The sequence below is a fragment of the Acomys minous genome (genome assembly GCF_964271855.1).
Source record: "Acomys minous genome assembly, chromosome: 2".
Lineage (NCBI taxonomy): Eukaryota > Metazoa > Chordata > Mammalia > Rodentia > Muridae > Acomys > Acomys minous.
In genome coordinates, this window is record NC_140484.1 from 57983054 (window position 1) to 58002933 (window position 19880).

The following is a 19880-nucleotide window of genomic DNA, read 5'->3' on the forward strand; positions in this document are numbered from 1 at the left end:
CCTTTTCAGAACCAATGACAAATTGAGATTATTTCTTGTGATTCAGGATTAGTGGGCACTTTATAGGTGATCTTTTGGTCATATTGTTTGGATCTTTTGTGAGAAATTGCTCAGTAACCTGTGATGTACAATTTGTGTAACTTAGAAATGAGTGACGCCTAGAGCAGTGGCTGGCGGAGCTGCTTGTTGGTCATATTCCTGCCACATTGTAAGTTGACACAGAAGCTGGCCTGGGTGCTGCGCCAATGGACGGTTCACTGGCTCTCCCTCTGAGGCAGAGACCCAGGACTCCCTGCCTGTTGGCAGTTGCTATACATGCTGCTAGGGCCATGGTGCTCTAGACGCTGCAGGCTCACATCTGGGCCTGCTCTTTGGACCGCAGGCTGTCGTGTGGCCTCTTTACTGAAGGTCACTGTGGTGATCCTCTGCTGGGGCCCATTCATGGAAAGCCACTCACTGCCTCTTAGGCTTTCTGTAAGTTTCTAGGAAGCTCACGGGCCCCAGCGCAGTAAAGGACAGGTATTTTCCCCAGCTACGGAGGCCGGGCTGGTCCCTTCTCTACAGCCCTGAAGAGTCTGGCAGGTCATCTGTGGAATGGACAGGAGGTTTCAGCAGGAGTCCCCCATCTTATCGCACCGCATCCCTGTATTCAGTGGCAGTCCTTGCAGCCTGGACTAGGGCCGCCCATTGTCTGCTTCCTCTCCCTCTACTGGCCTGGTCACTGAACAGGCTTACCTAGGAGCTCTCCTGGACAGGAATCAGGAGTAACCCACCAGTTTGTCTCCCGCCCGACTGGCCTGTCTGGTCATGTATTTCTAGCAGGGTGAACACACTGATATTTTGAGCTCTTTGGTTGTAGCCAGTGCTGTCTTCCTAGCTCCCGTGTATCTGGACCCCGCCCTGCCTCCCAACTCTGTCTACATGGTTATGGACCTTTTTTTTTTTCCCCAGTGTTTAGTCATTTAAGGAGGAGGCAGATTCTGAAGGCTTGGCTCAGTGCTAGAGGCCAGGCAGTTAATGCAGGTCGTGCTTTCTAAAGGAAATGACGTAGTTGATGTTTCACAGGTGGGAGAATGGTGGTCACAGTGACAGTCACAGGAGGAAGCTGAAATTCAAAACAAATACCTGCTGTTTCCAGCAAACCCGCAAAAACAGTGGCCAAACTGGACTGAGGAGTACTGTGAGGCCGCCGGTCACATCTGCATAGTGTGTGTGCTGGTCACAGCAGGCTGCTGTTCCTCACCACCCACCACACTGGATCCCTTCAGCCTCTCTGACCCAGGACCCAGATGGGTGCTGTTCCAAAGCTGTAGCTTAGTCTCAGGTTTTCTGGGTCCCACCATCCTGGGCGGGGGATGGGGGGGGGGGTTGCTAATAGCAAGCTTACAGTTGCCAAATGCTGTATTTAACCAGTTATTCCACAGAAGTAAGTTGATGAGAGGTTGTATTCAGCGCCTTGGTTTATTAACCATCCCCACTGAGTGTAGCTTAAAGAAAAAGTACGCGAAACATTGGGCTCTTGGTGCTGTTTCAGTGAAACCTCTGAACAGCAGTATGGGGGAAGCCTTGGCCTCCACTGGGACACTAAGACCAGAGCTGATAACACTGGAGGCCGCTCGGAGGTCCTGGCGTGTGTGGGCTGTTTCCGTGCATGTCTGTAGGCTGGCCCCTCAGGCACTCAGGAGGTGTGCCCAAGGGTTGAGAACTTTTCCCAAGTTGGGCTTTCTATACCCATGGGCCTCCTTGGAGTTTGGACACTGACATTCTGTTAAACGGTACAGGGCAAACTCAGGTAAAGGGAGGAGGGCAGTTCTGTACGGCTGAACAGCTTCGGGGATGGACGCATTCCATAAGCTGCACCTAGTGTTTCTTTCCTCGTGGGTAGCTGACCTGGAGCCCAGCACCTGCTGTGACACTGATACTTGTTTCTCCTTCTTGCAGCAGTCATGTGTCAACTGCGGTCGGGAGGCCATGAGTGAATGTACCGGCTGCCACAAGGTTAACTACTGCTCCACGTTCTGCCAGCGCAAGGTAGCGTGCCTGCTTACGTGCCTGCATTACCTCAGCCTTTTCCTTGGGTCTGATGTCCTGACAGGTGCCTGGACAGGTGGACTCACTCGAGCACCTGCAGGCCAGAATGCTGACTTCAGGGTTGCAGTCTGGACAGAGTGTCCAGAGCAGTGGCTGCCTAGAGCTGCCTGCTGGATCCTCTGCAGAAGGACAAAGGGCCCTCAGAATCCCCAACACCCTCCCTCGCCCACCCACCCACCTTGCTAGATGTGGGCTCTACTTCCCCACTTCTGCCGGCTCCCAGCTGGATCTGTGCGGTGCCAGCACATGTGTGTCTATGTGCACTGGGCGAGCTCCTCTGGTAGAGACTCCATGTTCTGAGGACCTCTCACCGTGTCCTAGCCCAGCAGGCCTCACAGAGCACTGTGAGAACGGTCATCCACACCGTCGTTGTTTAAATTATTTAACCATTGGCTCTTAGAGCATCAAGGAGGGTTTTTCCTTTTATTCTCTGAGACAAGGTCTCATGTATTTCGGGCTGGCATGGAACTCTATATGTAGTCAAGAATAACCCTCAAGTAGACAGGCGCTCTACACCTGAGCCACATCTCCAGCCCCCGGCCCTCTTTCTTTTTGAGACAGGGTTTTATGTAGCCCAGGATGCCCTGAACTCCTGCTCCCGTTGCCTCCTTTCCTCTGGTGCTTGGATTATAGGCATGCTATCACTCCTAACATTAAAGGCGGCTTTTTGCGTGTCTAGCCTTTTCATACCGTAACATGACAAAGTGCAGACTCAGGAATTACAGTCACATTCCCAGGAGGAGCAAAAACATTTTTATGTTGTTTTAAATACGGTTATGGGGTCACTACTGGCCTGTGGGCTGTCAGCTGAGCATCACATGCCTAACACTTCTTCTGTTCCCAAGAGCACTTGAGGACCTCATTAGTTTGTTTGTTTTTTTGAGATAGGGTGTCTCTGTGTGGCCCTGGTTATCCTGGACTCTCTTTGTAGACCAGGCTGGCCTGGAACTCACAGAGATCCACCTGCCTCTACCTCCTGAGTGCTGGGATTAAAGTGCAACACCACGCCCATCAAACCTCATTAGTTTTATTTTTTTCCAAAGTCATTAGCCCATGCTTAACCTAGGAGGCTGTGAAGCATGTGGTACCCTAGTCTGGATTGTGGCGGCCACTCCAGCCTCACAACATTCTCCACATGGTGATTTCTGTCCTTTGTGCCCTGCTGACCTGGGTGCTTCTTTTTTTTTTTGCCTAGTGCAAGTTTTGGAGATGTTGGAACCTTAAGTTCCTCTGTAGGACAAGCAGATCTTGTCCATGATATTCGGCAGTGCCAGCCAAGTAGAAGCTGGACCTGCTGGAAGACTTGAGCCTGCACTATCCATCCACGGCTGCAGCCGTGTTCTTGTTCCTCATAGAGCATTTTCCTAAACAATGCCCATGCTTCATAAGACAAGGTATGCTTTTTTTTTTTAAGAGATAGTTTTTTTTAAAAAGATTTATTTATTTATTATGTATACAGTGTTCTGTCTGCATGTACACCTTCAGGCCAGAAGAGGGCATCATATCACATTACATTATAGATGGCTGTGAGCCACCATGTGGATGCTGGGGATTGAACTCAGGACCTTTGGAAGAGCGGGCGGTGCTCTTACCCACTGAGCCATCTCTCCAGCCCGGTATGCTCTTTTTTTGTTTGTTTGTTTGTTTTTGGTTTTCGAGACAGGGTCTCTCTGTGTATCCTTAGCTGTCCTGGACTTGCTTTGTAGATTAGTCTGGCCTCGAACTCACAGCGATCCACCTGCCTCTGTCTCCCAAGTGCTGGGATTAAAGGCGTGCGCCACCACGCCCTGCCCACTTCTGTTCTTACTTTCTGGGACTGCTGCAAGGAAGGATGAAGTGCTGATATCCAGGCTGGACAAGGACTCCTAAAATCTCTGACCCGGGGCACAGAATGGCAGGAAGCTGGGGCACTCAGTTTCCTAGGCTAGAATGTAAGCAGAAGGAGCCAACTTGTTCTTGGGATGAGTAGGGCGTGACCTGGGTCACCTGGCGTTCATGGTACTGGTTCTGGGGATGTTGAGTAGTAGCCTTGGGCCCTCGGGTCTAGGTGTGTGAATAGGGAAGCAGGCCCCACAGGAGCCATTGTCTGTAGGGTTCAGAGGGGTGCTGTGGCCTGTGCTCTCTGGGCATCTCTGTACTTGCACTGGTCTCCAGGGTGCCAGAGATTTGGGGATCAACATCAGAAGTTTGTCTTCTGAATTCCACTAACAAGCTTTTGCACTGAGAAGAGTTCAGCCAAGTTGTTCCACTGGTACTTGGGGATGCTGGGACATGGGTCAGAGCCACAGGTAACCAAGGAGCCCCATTCGCAGTCTGAAGCCTCCCGAAGGACTGGCACAGGCTCGATAGGGACCTTGTCACAATACAGGCCTCTGTCTCACCCCCCCTCACGTCATGTTCTGGGAGCTTTGATTCTAGGAATAATCTGCGCGAGAGATTCCATTTCTTGGAGTCTATGCTAAGTCAGCCCTCTCGATGTCCTACATCAAACAGCAAACATTCTGACCTTCTTTCTTGTTTTAGAGGGACAGCTGTTCACTGTGTGTTCCTGGCTGTTCTGGAACTCATTCTTCTTGCCCCCGCTTTTTTTCCCCCTAAGATTTATTTATTTATTATTTTTACAGTATTTGGACTGCATTTGAGTCGGCAGGCCAGAAGAGGGCACCAGATCTCATTATAAATGGTTATAAGCCACCATATGGTTGCTGGGAATTGAACTCAGGACCTTTGAAAGAGCAGACAGTACTCTTAACCTCTGAGCCATCTCTCCAGCCCTTTTTTGGTTTTTCAAAACAGGGTTTCTCTGTGCAGCATTGGCTGTCCTGGACTCACTTTGTAGACCAGGCTGGCCTCGAACTCACAGCGATCCACCTGCCTCTGCCTCCCAAGTGCTGGGATTAAAGGCGTGTGCCACCACCTCAGAACCTTTGGAAGAGCAGCCAGTGCTCTTAACCTGTAACCTTAGTTGTCCTGGACTTGCTTTGTAGACCAGGCTGTCCTCAAACTCATAAAGATCTGTCTGCCTCTGCCTCCCGAGTGCTGGGATAAAGGCGGGTGCTACTTCTTCATCTGAACTGATAGAAAATGAGTGTAGGGGACTGGGGAGGTGGCTCGGTGGTTAAGAGTGCTGCTCTTCTTACAGAAGACCTGGGTTCGGTTCCCAGCACCCACATGATGGCTCACAGTTGTCCTAACTGCAGTACCAGGGGCTCTGATGCTCTCTTCTCCCCTCCATAACACCAGACACAAACACGGTGCACAGCCATTTGTGCAGGCAAAACACCCATACACATAAAATAAAAATAAGTCTTTTTTTAAAAAGTGAACGTCAGCCAGGTGCATGCACGCCTGTAATCCCAGCACCGAGTGGGGCAGAAGCAGGTAGATCGCTATGAGTTTGAGGCAGCCTGGTCTACAAAGTGAGTCCAAGACAGCCAGAGCCACACAGAGAGACCCTATTGGGGGTGGGGCAATGTCACTGTCCATCATTCGCATCTTGGCTTCAGAGGGAACTCTAGCTGGGAGCTGAACAAACAGAAGCTCAAGGGCATGTGTAACACGTGGCGACTTGTGAGTAAGGCGCCCTCCTCACCTGGGTCAGTGCGGCACCTCAAGAGGCAGCTGTTTTTGCCTCCTTATGGGCTAGCTAACAGTTATAGCCTGTTTTTGCTTGTAACTTGCACCGTGTTTCTTTCCTTCTAACCTCGTGTGAGCCGTGTGTCGGAGCATCTTTAGTTAGCTCTGATTTACACACCATAAAGTTCACCTGTTTCGGGGCTGGAGCAATGGCTCGGAGGTGAAGAGCACGGCTGCTCTTCCAAAGGTCCTGAATTCAATCCCCAGCAACCACATGGTGGCTCACAACCATCTATAATGAGATCTGGTGCCCTCTTCTGGCCTGCAGGCAGAACACTGAATACATAATAAAAATAAATTTTACAACGTTCACCTGCTTCATATTCATATGAATTCAATGAATGTTAGTCACTGTAGAGGGGCACAGTAATCCAGTACATTTCTTTTTTTTTAAATATTTATTTATTATTATGCACACAGTGCTGAAAAGGGCATTAGATCACCACGTGGTTGCTGGGAATTGAACTCATGACCTCTGGAAGAGCAATCAGTGCTCTTAACCTCTGAGCCATCTCTCCAGCCCCCATCCAGTACATTTCGAAACATCCCTCAAAAGAATCCTTGGAGCCCTCCCCACCCTCACTGCCCTCATTTTTCCTCAGGCTTTCGTGGGGATCCTCAACTTTCCACACAGACATTTGCTTGTTCTAGACATTTCACAGTGAAGGCATCACCCAGCGCATGCCTGCTGCAGCTAGCTCCTTTGGCTCACTGTTGTTTTGCTGTTGTGCTGGGGCTTGAATTTAGGCCTTGTGCGTGCCCAAGCAAGTGCTCTCCCAGTGAGCTACACCTTGCCCCTTGTTTGTTCTTAGTTACATTTATGTGTTATTTAGCATGCCCGTGCCTGCGGGGGTTGGCCCTCCCCTCCCCCTGGAGATGGAATTCACATCATCAGGCGGAGGACCTGCCTTTTTTGATACAGGATCGACTGTGTATCCCAGGCTGGCCTTTAACTCGTGACCCTTCTTGCCATAGTATCCCAAGTGCTGAGGCTGTAGGCTCTTCTCACCATTCCCAGAAGGACAAGTTTTGAAAAGCAGTGTTAGGGCTGGAAAAGTGGCTCAGAGGTTAAGAGCACTGTCTACTCTTCCAAAGGTCCTGAGTTCAATTCCCAGCAACCACATGGTGGCTCATAACCATCTACAATGAGATCTGGTGCCCTCTTCTGACACACATGTGGGCGGAATACTGTATAAATAAATAATAAATAAATCAATTTAAAAAAAAAAAAGAAAAGCAATGTTAATTTTAAAGTCTTAATTATACTAGGTTGGCATATACAGGAAAGACTGTGTCTAAGCCTGCGGGTTGTGTATCTGAAGCTATCAGCCTGGAGAGCTAGGAATAGCTTGCATGCTCAGCTGCAGACACGCTGCATCTTACTCACATAACGTGCAGAGCCCGTCTTCTGCCAGGGACTCTAAAATGTGGCTATGTCATTTCCCACCACAGTGCTGGTCCTTTGTGCTTCACTCTGTGGAAACTTTGAAATGTCCATAGTGGAAGGTGTCTCTGAGAAAGTCTGGTCAAGCAGAACACCTGCTTTTCTGGGTCAGGGTGGAATATTTTCAAACAAGCCAAAGACATCACAGTTTGCATCCATGAGCCAGGATCATTGTCAAATAGGGACTGTTTCTTAACGGGATTTTTAAAAATCATTGTTTTAAAAGTATATGATGTTGGTGCCAGGTACCGTGGCACACACCTTTAATCCCAGCACTTTGGAACCAGATCTCTATGATTTTAAGGCCATCCTGGTCTATATAGCAAGTCCCAGGCCAGCCAAGGCTACAAGGCTACCCTAGCTCAAAAAAAAAAAAAAAAGCAACAAAAATGTATTTGTGTGTGTCTCTGAGTGTACACGTGTGTGTGCTGGTGCATGTTGAGAGACCAGAAGAGAACATCAGATATTTTTCCTTTACCTATTCCTTTGAGACAAGCTTTCTTCTTGAACTTTTCCTTGGTTATCTGGAAGCCAGCAAGCCCAGCTGTCCTCCTCCTGTCTCTGTTTCCCTTGAAGCAGGAGTTGCATATATAGGCTGCCTGGCTTGTTACGTAGATGCTATGGTCCAAACACTGGGCCTCGTGACTTCCCAAGAACACTCTACGTCACCCCGGCCATCTCTTCAATTCCTCTTTTCACTGTGTAGCCCTGATTGGCCTTGGACTCAATGCTGACCAAGCTGACCTCTCCTTCCAGAATGCGAGAGAGAGAGAGAGAGAGAGAGAGAGAGATAGAGAGAGAGAGAGAGAGGGAGAGAGAGAGAAGGGAAGGGAAGGGAAGGGAAGGGAAGGGAAGGGAAGGGAAGGGAAGGGAAGGGAAGGGAAGGGAAGAGGAGAGAGAGAGAGAGATGGGGGGGAGTGTGCATGCGTGCGTGTGTGTGTGTGTGTGTGTGTGTGTGTGTGTGTTGCCCACAGAGGTCAGAAGACAGTCTTGAATCCCTTGGAAACAGAATGATTGGCAGCTTTGAGCCGCCCAGTGTGGGTACTTGACACTGAACGCGGGTCCTCTGGGAGAAGAGCAAGTGCTCTCTTCAGTCTCAAGATTTATTTGTTTTTATTTTATATGTATGAGGGTTTATCTTTATGTATGTGCCCCACATTTGTGCAGTGTCCTTGCAGACTAGAAGAGGGTGCCAGATGCCCTGAAACTGGGCTTATAAGAGGTTGTGAGTCACCACATGGATGCTGGAACTGAATCTAGGTCCTCTGCAAGAGCAGCCTGGGCCCTTTTTCTGGTACCAAGATGGATTTTTTTTTTTTTAAAGATTTATTTATTATGTATACAGAGCTCTGCCTGCATGTACAGCTGCAGGCCAGAGGAGGGCATCAGATCACATCACAGATGGTTGTGAGCCACCATGTGGTTGCTAGGAATTGAACTCATGACCTCTGGAAGAGCAGTCAGTGCTCTTAACTGCTGAGCCGTCTCTCCAGCCCCAGAACTTGAGGTTTCAAGAATCAGTCTTGGATATTTACATTTTTACTCCAAGACCTGGATGGAGGCCTACTTGTTGCTTGGGGTAGACACTGGCATGTGCCTTGAGAGCTTCCTTGTCCACTCCCCATCCATTCACCTCACAGAAGAAAGCATCTAGAATTCCCTGGGTACCTGGCCAAAGTCCACAGCTCCAAGGCCCCATGCCAGTTCATACCAGTTACAGAGGCAGAGTCTCGCTGTGTAGATGGCTGCCAGGGTCTGGTCATTGCCTGGGCCTGATGCACACAGTTAGCTCACCCACACTGCTGCAACTATGTGGATTTTATAACTTGGTGCAATTTGTGGGGGAGGGTATTTGTTCAGGACAGGGTTTCTTTGTATAACCCTGGCTGTCCTGGAACTTATTCTGTAGACCAGACTGGGCTTGAACCTACAGAAATCCATCTGCTTTTGCCTCCCGAGTGCTGGGATTAAAGGCGTGCACCACTATCTGGCCGGGACCGTTTTTATTATGGAAATAAGGCAGGCCTATCTTGAGGTGACCCCCACACACACACTTCAAGATGTGCTTGTTTCTGCTTTCCTGAGCATGTCTGTGTGCATGGGTGTCTCTGCACACAGATGGGGTCACCCTCACAGCTATGAATACCACTGTGGGTGGCAATATCACTTATAAATGTATTTGCTTGTTTTTACTATTAGCCTAAGCCAATCTCAAACTCATGGCAGTTCCCGTGTTTCAGCCTCCCACATGCTGGGATCACAGGTATTACACACTGTGTCCAACTTTTCATATGAATCTGTACAGCATCTGAGCATGGTGGCACGCACCTTTAGCTCCAGCACTCAGGGGGCAAAGGATCTCTGTGAGTTCTAGGCCAGCCTGATCTAATAGTGAGTTCCAGGACAGCCAGAGCTACATAATAGGGAGACTTTATCTCCAAGGGAAAAACAAAACAAAACATGGCTGCATGAGCATATGTGGTCTTATCTTGTGTTATCTGACTCTCTAGCCTCAGTGGTTGACACACAGGCCCAACGGGGACATTCCCTGACTCTGACAGCTCACAAACAGCCACTCTTCTGTGAAATCCAGGGCCCACCTAAGTGCCCCACCCTCGGCTCATCCACAGGTGCTGTGTTGCTCTGTAACACAGTGGATCCCCCTTGACCTCCCTGCTCACATGAGTGTCTTCTCTTCCAGGACTGGAAAGACCATCAGCACGTCTGTGGCCAGTCAGCCTCTGTCACTGTCCAGGCTGACGAAGTCCATGTTGAAGAAAGTGTAATAGAAAAAGTTGCTGTTTGAGCCAGGCTTCTCCCTGCTCTGCTGTGAGGCTGTCACAGGCTTAGGCCCTCTGATGACTGTGGGGGGCCGCTGAGGAGAGGGGCCATGGGAAACTTGCAGGACAAGTTGCTAACAGGAACTCCTGCCAGAGACCGAGGAATGCTGGTGGCTTTCGGAATGGGGCACTCTGTCGCAGCCCAGGGCCCTCGACCTATCATGGTGCTCTTTCATGCCTGGATCATGAGTGTGTCTCTTTACCCATGGGGGTCCCCTATGCCACGTGTACATATCTGTTGTATCTGTTAATAAGGTTGTAAATAAAGCCCTCACCGCCCCACCTGGATGTTGCCATTACAAAGCCCACTTTATATTCAGATGGCCAGAGGGTTTCTGCTGTGTACTGACTGTGTGACCACAGCTCTCTGCTCCCTTGCATCCTACCTTAGGGACACAGGCCTGCTGACATTCTTTCGCTGACCTGTCTTCACTGCCTTCGTGGCCATCACTTAGGAGGGCTGCCTTGCCTGTGACCCCAAGGAGTTTTTAACTTGTCTTTCTCTACCGGGAGTGGCTTCAGGAGGGGGGGGGGGCCTGCTTAGCAAGATTTACCCTATCAGTTCTGCATGTGCCTTGAGCAGCTGAAGGGCTCTTGTAAGTCCCCAGGGCCAGGCCCTTGGATGCACGCGGCAGTGTGTTTGGCCTGTGACTGGGGCTTCTGCATGCACAGTCCTGTTGTCTTTGTTTTTCTTCCCTCCCTTCTCATTACCCAGGACCACCCACCTTACCTGGGAGCAGGTAAGCAGGCAGAGTCCTTTGGGAGCGACTTGGCTGACCTAGGAGTGGGACCTGCTGCTCCTCCTGACAAAGAACACTGGCAGAAGAACACTCTGGAAGTCAGGGTGCTGAGGCTCCCTACACTATGTAGGGGATATGCAGTTTCAGCCAGGGCCCAGGGGAGTACCTTCAAGTTTAGGATGAACTGCTCCACTCACCAGCTCTGGCACCTACTTCTAAAACAGTTCCTGTGAGGTAAACGCACTTTAGCATGTGTAAGAAAGTCATCCCTATACCCAGCAGATCCCGGAGGTCCCTCATGTGAGTGTAATGCATGTGAGGAAGGAGATCCCATTCTGTGAGGTCCCTGCCTTCTCCTCAAGGCTTAACAATGAGTCAGGCGCCTGAAGCCTTTCCACTGAATAAGGGCTCCGTGACCAACCTGTTGAGTTCTGCTGGAATCAAGCCTGGGGCCTCTTTAAACCTGTGAGTGACCCTCAGCTCTGACCAGACACCCAGGCTAGGCAGAGTCAGCTGACTATACCCAGTCCATTTCAGTTTGCACACTGACAGGAGCGGTGGGGGGAGGGGGCAGGGGACGGAAGACCAAAGTGTGTGGCAAAGTCATCTATACCCAAGAGTTCCTCAGGCAAGAAAATGCCCAGTCACTGCTAACCACAGGACAGCCTGCAGGGGCCATCCCTGGTGTCTACCCCCAAGGAGTGGCACTATGTGAGGGCTGCAGAACACCAAGATGAGTTTTGGGGTAGTGACCATCCAAGAGCAGTGGATGACAAATGCCACCTGGAATTGATCCAATTTATTCTTTCCTTTAAGGAGGAAACACAAAGAGTCCCGGGGCTTTGGCACTCAAGGCTCAGTTTCCCAAGCTGACTTCTGCCCCACTCATGAGTTTCAGCCTTACCTTTGTATCTGTAGGGGCCTTTTCAATGGAAGTCAGCAAAGGCCAGACACACTTGGTGTCCTAGGGTCTCCAGGGGTAAAACTTAGGGGACCTTCAGTTCCACTAATATCAGACTCTGGACAGACATGAACCCACTACCTCATTGGCCCCTTGGGAGCATGCTAGTCCTGGGAGGGCAACAGAGGCCCCCCACAGGGGACATAAGCATCCAGAGCCCAGTGAGGCTATAGGACCCTCCATGCTAGGGAGTTGCCCCGCATCCAGCCAAGACTATTTTAACACTTGAGGGGTTCGCTCACTGCCGTAGAACTCACAGCTCCTTGTTTCCCAATATTGAGGACAGAGTGTGACACTTGGTGCCACCTGCCATCAGTATGGAACCCCCCACCCCAGCAGTCCTGACTTACATCTCTCCCACGATGGGGGTGGGGGGAGAGGGGAAGAGTGTTAGGGTGAGCTGTCCTTGCCAGGAGTCACCTCTTCTGGCAGGGCTCAGCCTTGGCTAAGGAGCCCCCCAGCACTGGGGCTGCTTGGGCCCCTCAGTCGAGCCTTGACCCCTGCTGTCTGTCATATAGGCACCCAGATGCTGGACAAACTTGAGGTACAGATGGCCAGGGTGGGCTTGAATGTAGGTCTGTCTTCCAGAGGGTACCCTAGGAATTTGGTCAGTGGTCAGAGTTTTGGATATCTTTTGGCGGGAAGCTATGTGTACTGTATTCAGAATGTGCACCCCTTCAATGACAACAGAGCCCTCCCTTCTTGGCTCTCCAAGGAGTAAAAGCTGGCCTAGACAGGATCTTGGGGACACAGCAGCCCCAGGAAATTCCTCTAGCTCCTCTCCCAGGAGGGCAAACTAAGTCAGCGGTAGTAGATTTCCTACTCTTCCGGGGCAGGGGAGACTGGAGAAGCCTCCTGGAGCTGAGCCAGTAGCATCCTCAAGGGTGGAAGGAGTTAGCCAGGCCTCTCATTCAGGCAAAACACCCTTCTCGTTTCCGCGCTCTTCCCCAGCCCCCAGCCTTCATAAGTGGTTAGGAGAGATTTCGTTTAATCAAGACGAATGCTCGCCAGCGCACTCGGCACACAGGCTTAGATCTCCTTGACCTCAGGACACCGGTGGCCCTTTCAGCATCGGAGACAGAGAGTCTTGCGGAAGACGCTACGAAACTCGGCGTTGAAGACTGTGTAGATGATGGGGTTGAGAGCACTGTTGACATAGCCTAGCCAGGTGACGGCACTGACCAGGCTTGGAGGCACGAAACAAGCCGGACACAGCGCCCGAGTGATGTGCACCACGAAGAAAGGCGTCCAACACATCAGGAAGGCCCCTGGGGGTGGGTGGCGTGAGCCCGGACATCTGCACTCGAAGTCCCTCACCCGGGACCCCCCGCCTTTTACCCTTCTAACCTGGACCCTTCCCTACTCCCGCCTTGGCGCCCGGGACCCCCTCCACCTGGTGCCCCAGGGCAGAAACCCACCGACTACCACAGGCAGGACCCTCATTGCCTTGCGCTCCCTTCCAGGGATCTTGGCGCCTCTCCTGCAGGAAGGTGGCGCGGGCGGTTGCTGGAGCGCTGCATCGGGTAGCGGACACTCCTCGGGGCCATAGGGTCTCCGAGAGAGGTCTGACTCCGGCCCGCTGGAGCCGCTGGGTAGGAGGCTGGGTGCTGGGGGCAGACAGTCTGGGAAGAAGGGACCCTGCGCAGGGTCTGCCACCGGCGGGCCGGGGCCGCTGGGTCGCCGAGGCGCTCGGCTGTGAAGCTTGGTGTGCCTGGCTGCCTCCCAGCGCCGCAGGCTGCGAAAAGTGGCCCAGTAAAGCAGTAGCATGAGCGGACAGGGCAAGAAGAAGGAGCAAACGGACGAATAGACCACATAGTCGCGGTCCTCCAGACGACACACGGCTGGATCGCGGCCCGGCACGTCGTTGAGGCCGCAAAGCACCGGCGCAGCCACCGCGGCAGACAGCAACCACGTGGCGGCGATGAGCAGCAGCTGGCGCTGGCCCCGACTGTTGTAACGCAGCGGCCAGGTCACCGCCACAAACCTAGAGGGGACACAGACGTGGTGAGGCCACGGTGTGGAGCGGCTGACTGGGAGGTGGGGATGGGAGAGGGGGCCGTCCGGGGTACCCACCTGTCCACGCTGATGGCGCACAGGTTGAAGATGGAAGCGGTGCACAGCATGACGTCCATGGCCATGAGGGTGTCACAGAGGCGGGAGCTCAGCAGCCACACACCACCCTGGACCTGGGCCACGCAGAGGTTGCAGAAACGAAACACAAGACCTGACCTTCGAGCCACAGAATTTCCGAACCCCACTCTTATTGAGGGAGAGCGAGGGCTGTGTACTAGAGGGGAGGGGGAGGGGCATAGGAGCCCAACGTGAGCCTGAGACAGTTGAGGACATGTGTGTAAGAGGAGACAGAGGGGGCAGACTTGTCTCGGTCTTCTTCCCTTAGATGAGAAGGTTGGGGAAGACCCTTGAAGGATTGATACCATCTGGGAAAGAGGGGGCCTTAGAGGCTTTGGCCTGACCCTCTGGTCCCTAAACACAAATCCTACGCATCTCCGAGACTCAGCTAAGCGTTATCCTGCCTGCGCTAACAGTCACTGCTGGGGGACTTTGGATGGGTCCTGTCAAGTGCTGGACAGTATACACATGACAATGGCCTTGAGGACAGACGTGCTGTAAAAGTACAAAGACCTCCTAGGGCTCTCTGAATCTCCCCCGGGGTATTCCTCTTCAAGGGCAAAGGAGCATGCAGCCATCTTAACCCACCCATCCCCAAATCCCTTCACGCTGATTTGGGACGATTAGGAGCTTAAGAATGCTCACAGTGACGTCTGTCCCTTAGGGAAGGATCTGGGGTCAAGCGTGGCCACTGGCCTCTGCCCTAGCTCCAGAACTCACTGTGTCTTCCTTAGAAATTCCATGAATCATCCCCACCCCACAGTCCAGGCCACTATGTCCCCATCCCTGTCCTAAATAGCTTTTCTGTGGCCAAACCTGGTCTGGGGTGACTCTGTCCCAGGAGTCTCCAAAAGCTTTTAAGCCACCTCCCTTAAGCAGCCCCCGCCCGCCCCCCCAGAGTTCACTGTCCTGCCCTGTCTCTACCTACACCCTTCACTGTTCCAAGCTCCTGGCAGTTGGGTGGCCTCAGGTTTCTTCCACAGGGTGGTGTGTGTGTGTGTGTGTGTGTGTGTGTGTGTGTGTGTGTGTGTGTGTATGTTTTCCCAAAAAGGCAGTGGTCATTAGCAGTGATGTGTGTCTGCACACGTTGGCCTGTCTGTCAAGCTGACTTTTGGCGGGGTTTGGGGTATAGTATTTCTGGAAGGGAACCAGGGCTTAAATAGGAAAGGCAGTTTTCTATGATCCTTGGTTCCAAAAACACAAGTCCCCTCTGGGTTGGCAGATCCCAGACAGAGAGTAGGAAGAGATCCAGAGGGTGATAGGGTGACCGACAGACACAAAATAGGCGGAGGACTCTGAAGAGCCGGGAGAAAGTGGACAGTCGGAAGTGAGGGGACCCGGGGCTCCCTGAAAGCGCCCTGGCTCAAGGCTGCTGAGGGTCAAAGCCGCCAAACTGGGCCCGGGATGTCGGAGAGGGAGACTGGGAACGAGCGCACCAAGCCTCACCTCGGAGTAGACAAAGAGTGGCAGCACCAGCACTGCGAGGAGAAGGTCGGCAGCGGCCAGGCTCACGATGAAATAGTTGGTGGGTGTCTGCAGGGTGCGCTCAGAGGCCACGCTCACGCACACGAGCGAGTTCCCTGCCAGCACCATGCCGATGAGCAGCACGCCCCCCACCAGCGCCGCAGCGCCCGAGACCCCAAGCCCGGCGCCAGTCCCTAGGGACTCTGACCCCCGCCCCGCCAACAACCCACCATCGTCAGCTGCGCTGCTGTTCCCCATGGCGCGCCCGCCGAACGCGCTCGGCTAGGCGAGGAGCTTAAGGATTTGCAGGTAGGGGCTGTGTGAAATCCCGCCCCTAGCACGCCCAGCTCCGCCCTGGCGGCGCGGCTTGAATTTCTGCACTCTAGGAAACTAGCAAAGGGAAAAATGCTTCAATTCAAGAGATGAGAATTGGGCGAAATGTCTGGCAATAAAAAGGCCGAGCAGCGGCTGGTGTTTCGCGTGATCGGGGCCAATTTGTGTTTCCAGAAACCTATGAGGAGAGCAGGTTGTCTGGACCAGATTTGTCAGAGCCAGCCAGCCAGCCCGGCCAGGAGACATTTAGGACCTTTCAGTCCACCAAATTACCTATCAGCTTTGGAAGATAAGGCCGAACCTATACTCCTGCATTGGGACAATGTCTTTCCCACGCAGGAAAACACCAGCTCTGGTTCTGCAACAGACTAAGGGCTCCTCGCCTCTTTCTCCGGTGGTTCTGGGACTGCTCCTTATCCCCTGGGCACAGCAATCTGGACATGCAGCTCGCTCTCCATTGGACACCCACACATGGGCGGATGTGCAGGACCGCTTGAGATCCCGGCGCTGCCTGGCGCTCCATTTCTTACCGTCTCTCTTCCCAAATGTCTGGTGCTGCCAGCTCCATCAGCCACTGCTGAACCTGGCAACTGTGAAATGAAGCGGGCCCAGCCTAGGTAGCCCTGGCTGTCCTAGAAATCCTTCTGTAGACCAGGCTAGCACCAAACTCCAAGATCCTCCAGGCTAGGCTCTTCCCTCCAGAGTGCTAGGATTAAAGAGAGTGGAGTGGCTCAGCCAGCGTTAACCCTGAACCGTCCTCAGTGGGCAGCTGAGCGGTGGCCCCATTTCCCATCTTAAGTACCCACTTGGCCCACAGCTTTCTTGCCTTTGAGATTGTGTGGATCACTGGCTACCAGTGGTACCTGACAAGGACTGAGCTAAGAATGCTCTCACACAGGGTTGGGGGGGGATGAGGAGTGGGAGAGGGGTCTCTCTCTCCTTCCCCAGACTACATCTGAAGGAAGCCATACTTTTCACTCTGTGCCAACACTGGACTGCAGGAACCCAGGCTGGAACAGGATAGCACCGATAAAGATGACACTACAGGATCATGACATGAGAAGAGACAGCAGCAGGAACTGTCGCTGGAAGACTGTGAGTCCATGCAATGAATGTCCACAGGGACTGTGTTGATGGGAGACTTAAGTATATGGGCTTAATGAGGCCGAGAGGTATTTGCTGGAATCCTGTGACTAGAGGGCTGTCCTTCAAGTGGATGTGGACGAGTTACTCCTGGCTAATAAACCAGCCTTTCTGGCAGGAAAGCAAAGAGCTCCTGGGCCTGTACGGCATGCCACGGGGCAGAGGGTGGGCTGGGCGTGGGTGAGTGGGTGGGGGAACACGGGGGTGGGACTCTCAGGTTAGAAGAAGCTGAATTCGAAATATTTCAGGAAGAAAGAGGCAGGTGGATCGCTGTGAGTTCGAGGCCAACTTGGTCTACAAAGGGAGTCCAGGACAGGCAAGGCTACACAGAGAAACCCTGTCTCAAAAACAAAACCAAAACCAAAAAACAAACAAAATAATAAAACAGAAATATTCTCAAGCAGGACCTGCAGGAGGCTGTGGCCCAGTTCAAGAGCAGGCCCCGGGCTTCCTTCCTTGGCTGGACAGAGCCTTGGCAGCTCATTCATATACCCAATACTTAGTCTGTTCTTTTTTTTTCAGATGAGGTCTAATATGTAGCCCAGGCTGGTCTTGAACTTGCAGAAATCCTTTCCCTTGGTCTCTCCTGTGCTAGGTTTGCGTCACCACACCCGGATACCTGGCCCTTCCTGAGGGGTGCATTGTGATGGCTGTTATTTTTCTGGATCTTCATTGAGCTCTGGGAGGCTAATTGCTGGTGCCCTCCTAGGCGAGGGTCTTCGGGGAACATAGACCTCCCCTGCTCCCCATCCGTACAGCCTCAGATTCCAGTGCCTACCGAGGACTCTTCTCTCAACTACTGCAAATGCCTCCTGGAAACAGAAACAGCTGGGGAAGGCCACGCTCCCCTCTAATAATTGAGGCAGCCTGTCTGGAGCATGGAAAGACACAAGTAAGTCCTCTTTTTCTATGTTGTTTGTTTGTTTTTGTTTTAAGACAATCTTTCTTTGTAGTCCTAGCTGGCTCGGAACTCTCTCTATAGACCAGGCTAGCCTTGAACTCACAGAGGCCCACCTGCCTGACTCCTGAGTGCTGAAATTAAAAGTATGTACCACTGAGTAGAGGCAGGCTTGGTGGCACATGCCTGTAATCCAAACACTCAGAGAGGCAGGGGCAAGTGGATCTCTGTGAGTTCAAGGACAGCCTGGTCTACTAAGTCAGTCCAGGATAGCAAGGACTACAAGAAAAACCCTGTCTAAAAACAAAAACAAAAACAAAAACAAAAAACATGTACTACTATGTCAGGCCATGATAGGTTCCTTTTTTGTTTTTGTTTGTTTGTTTTTAAACATTGTCTCACTAGGTAGCCTGTCTCCGTTTGCTTCCCTATGTTGTTGTAAACACCATGACCAAAAACAGCTTGGGGAGGAAACTTTATTCAGTTTACAGGTTAAACCCTATCACTGAGAGAATCCCAGGTGGGATTCTGGAGGCAGGAGCTGCAGTGGAGGCCACAGAAGAGCCCTGATCACCTGCTTGCTTCGCCATGCATGGCTTGCACAGTTGATTTTGTTTTGATGTAACCTGGGCTCACTTGACCAGGAATGGCACCGCCCACAGTGGGCTAGGCCCCTCCCACATCAACCATTAATCAAGAAAACGCCCCCATAGTCTTGTCCAAAGGCAGTGCCCTCAACTGAGAGTCCCGGCTCCAAAACTGTGACATAGCCCAAGCTTGGCCTCAAACTCACAGTCCCCCTGCCTCAACTTCCCAGGACTGGGATTTTAGGGGTAAGCCAGCACAACCGCCTTACAAACTCTAAGTGATTGTAACCTATCACTAATGGCTACCATGCAGCTAGAATGCATGCATTTTTTGCTTTGCTCCTGGCTTCCCATGTACACTAACAAAGCAATCTCTCAGGGACCACCACTTTTTTTTTTTTTTTTTTTTTTTTTTTTTTTTTTTTTTTGGAGACAGGGTCACTTTTTGTAGCCCTGGCAGGCCTGGAATTCTCTCTATAGACCAGGCTGGCCTCAGACTCATAGAGAGCCTCCTGCCTCTACCTCCCAAGTGCATATGCCACCAGTTCTCAGGGTCTTTCTTTCTTTTTCTTTTTTAAAGGTTTTATTTATTATGTATACAGTGTTTGAAGGCCAGAAGAGGGCATTAGGTCACATTATAGATGGTTGTGAGCTGCCATGTTGTGGTTGCTGGGAATTGAACTCAGGACTTTTGGAAGAATAGCAGAACAATCAGAGCTTTTAACCTCTGGGCCATCTCTCCAGCCCCCTCTCAGGGTCTTTCTTAAGCCCTTTCCAGACACGACCTCTGACAGCTCTGCCACCCTCCTCTGACGTCAGTGTACAGCCGCCCTTGTAGGGCAGCAGCCATTGTCCTGCTCCCTCCCCATGGCCTGACCATCAGTCTTCCTGCCGAGGCTCTGTGACACCAGGATGCCTGACTAGGGGAGGACAACCTCCTGCCTCCCAGTGTCCCTGTAGGTCATTGCTCACTAACCACCTGCCTTCTTCCTTGTGCTTATTTACTCAGGGATTTGATTTTAGTGTCATGTCTATGGTTCCCCTGGTCAGGACTGACATATGCTTCGTTTCCCCCTATGGTCCTGAGTATTGAACATAGGCCTCATGCATAGTAAGCAAGTGCTCTACCACCGAGCCATGTCTGTAACACACACACACACACACACACACACACACACACACACACACACACACATACACACCACCATAGCAGCTTTATTTATAGATGCCTGAACTTGGAAACAACGCAAATGTCCTTCACTGGGTGAGTGGATAAACACACTGGTCCATTCAAACAGTGGAACATTGCTAAAGCCCCAGAAAGAACTGAGCTACTGAGCCATGAAAAGATTCAAAGCAGATGTAAATGATTATTGCCGAGTGAAAGAAGCCAGTGTGAGGCAGGCGAGAGGGCTCGGCGAGTGGAGGCCCCTGCTGCCAAGCCTGGCCACCTGAGTCTGACCCCTGGAGCCCACAGGGGAGAAAGAGAAAGCTGAGTCCTACAAGCTGTCCTCTGACTTCCGTGCACCCACCCACCCACCCACCCACCCGTGTGGAAGCCATTGTGAAAAGGATACAACCTGTGCTTCCAGCTCTGAGACCACAGCAGCATC

The 19880-nt window shown here is 51.9% G+C and overlaps 2 protein-coding genes across 5 annotated transcripts in view; one reads left to right on the forward strand and one right to left on the reverse strand.

Annotated features, from left to right (window-relative positions):
• The window catches only part of DEAF1 (DEAF1 transcription factor), a 35549-nt gene extending 25256 nt beyond the window's left edge, over positions 1-10293 (forward strand). For 2 of the 3 annotated variants that reach the window (XM_084773530.1, XM_084773533.1), the window contains exons 11-12: positions 1942-2031; positions 9873-10293. In XM_084773530.1, the coding sequence (XP_084629656.1) occupies positions 1942-2031; positions 9873-9977 (195 nt within the window). In that variant the 3' untranslated portion in view covers positions 9978-10293. The remainder of the gene's footprint in view (positions 1-1941; positions 2032-9872) is intronic. The other variant, XM_084773531.1, reaches the window with a different exon arrangement.
• Positions 10294-11575: 1282 nt separating this feature from the next.
• On the reverse strand, positions 11576-15607 carry DRD4 (dopamine receptor D4). Of its 2 annotated transcripts, XM_084765942.1 has the most exons (5): positions 15537-15607; positions 15289-15422; positions 13786-13898; positions 13131-13696; positions 11576-12980 (listed from the first exon to the last, which is right to left on the reverse strand). In XM_084765942.1, exons 1-5 carry the CDS (start codon positions 15562-15564, stop codon positions 12778-12780), a joined length of 1044 nt encoding a protein of 347 aa, XP_084622068.1. In that variant the 5' UTR covers positions 15565-15607; the 3' UTR covers positions 11576-12777. The 2 variants fall into 2 exon arrangements, with proteins under 2 accessions (XP_084622068.1, XP_084622067.1); XM_084765941.1 differs by having other exon boundaries at positions 15289-15580.
• Positions 15608-19880: the final 4273 nt, after the last annotated feature.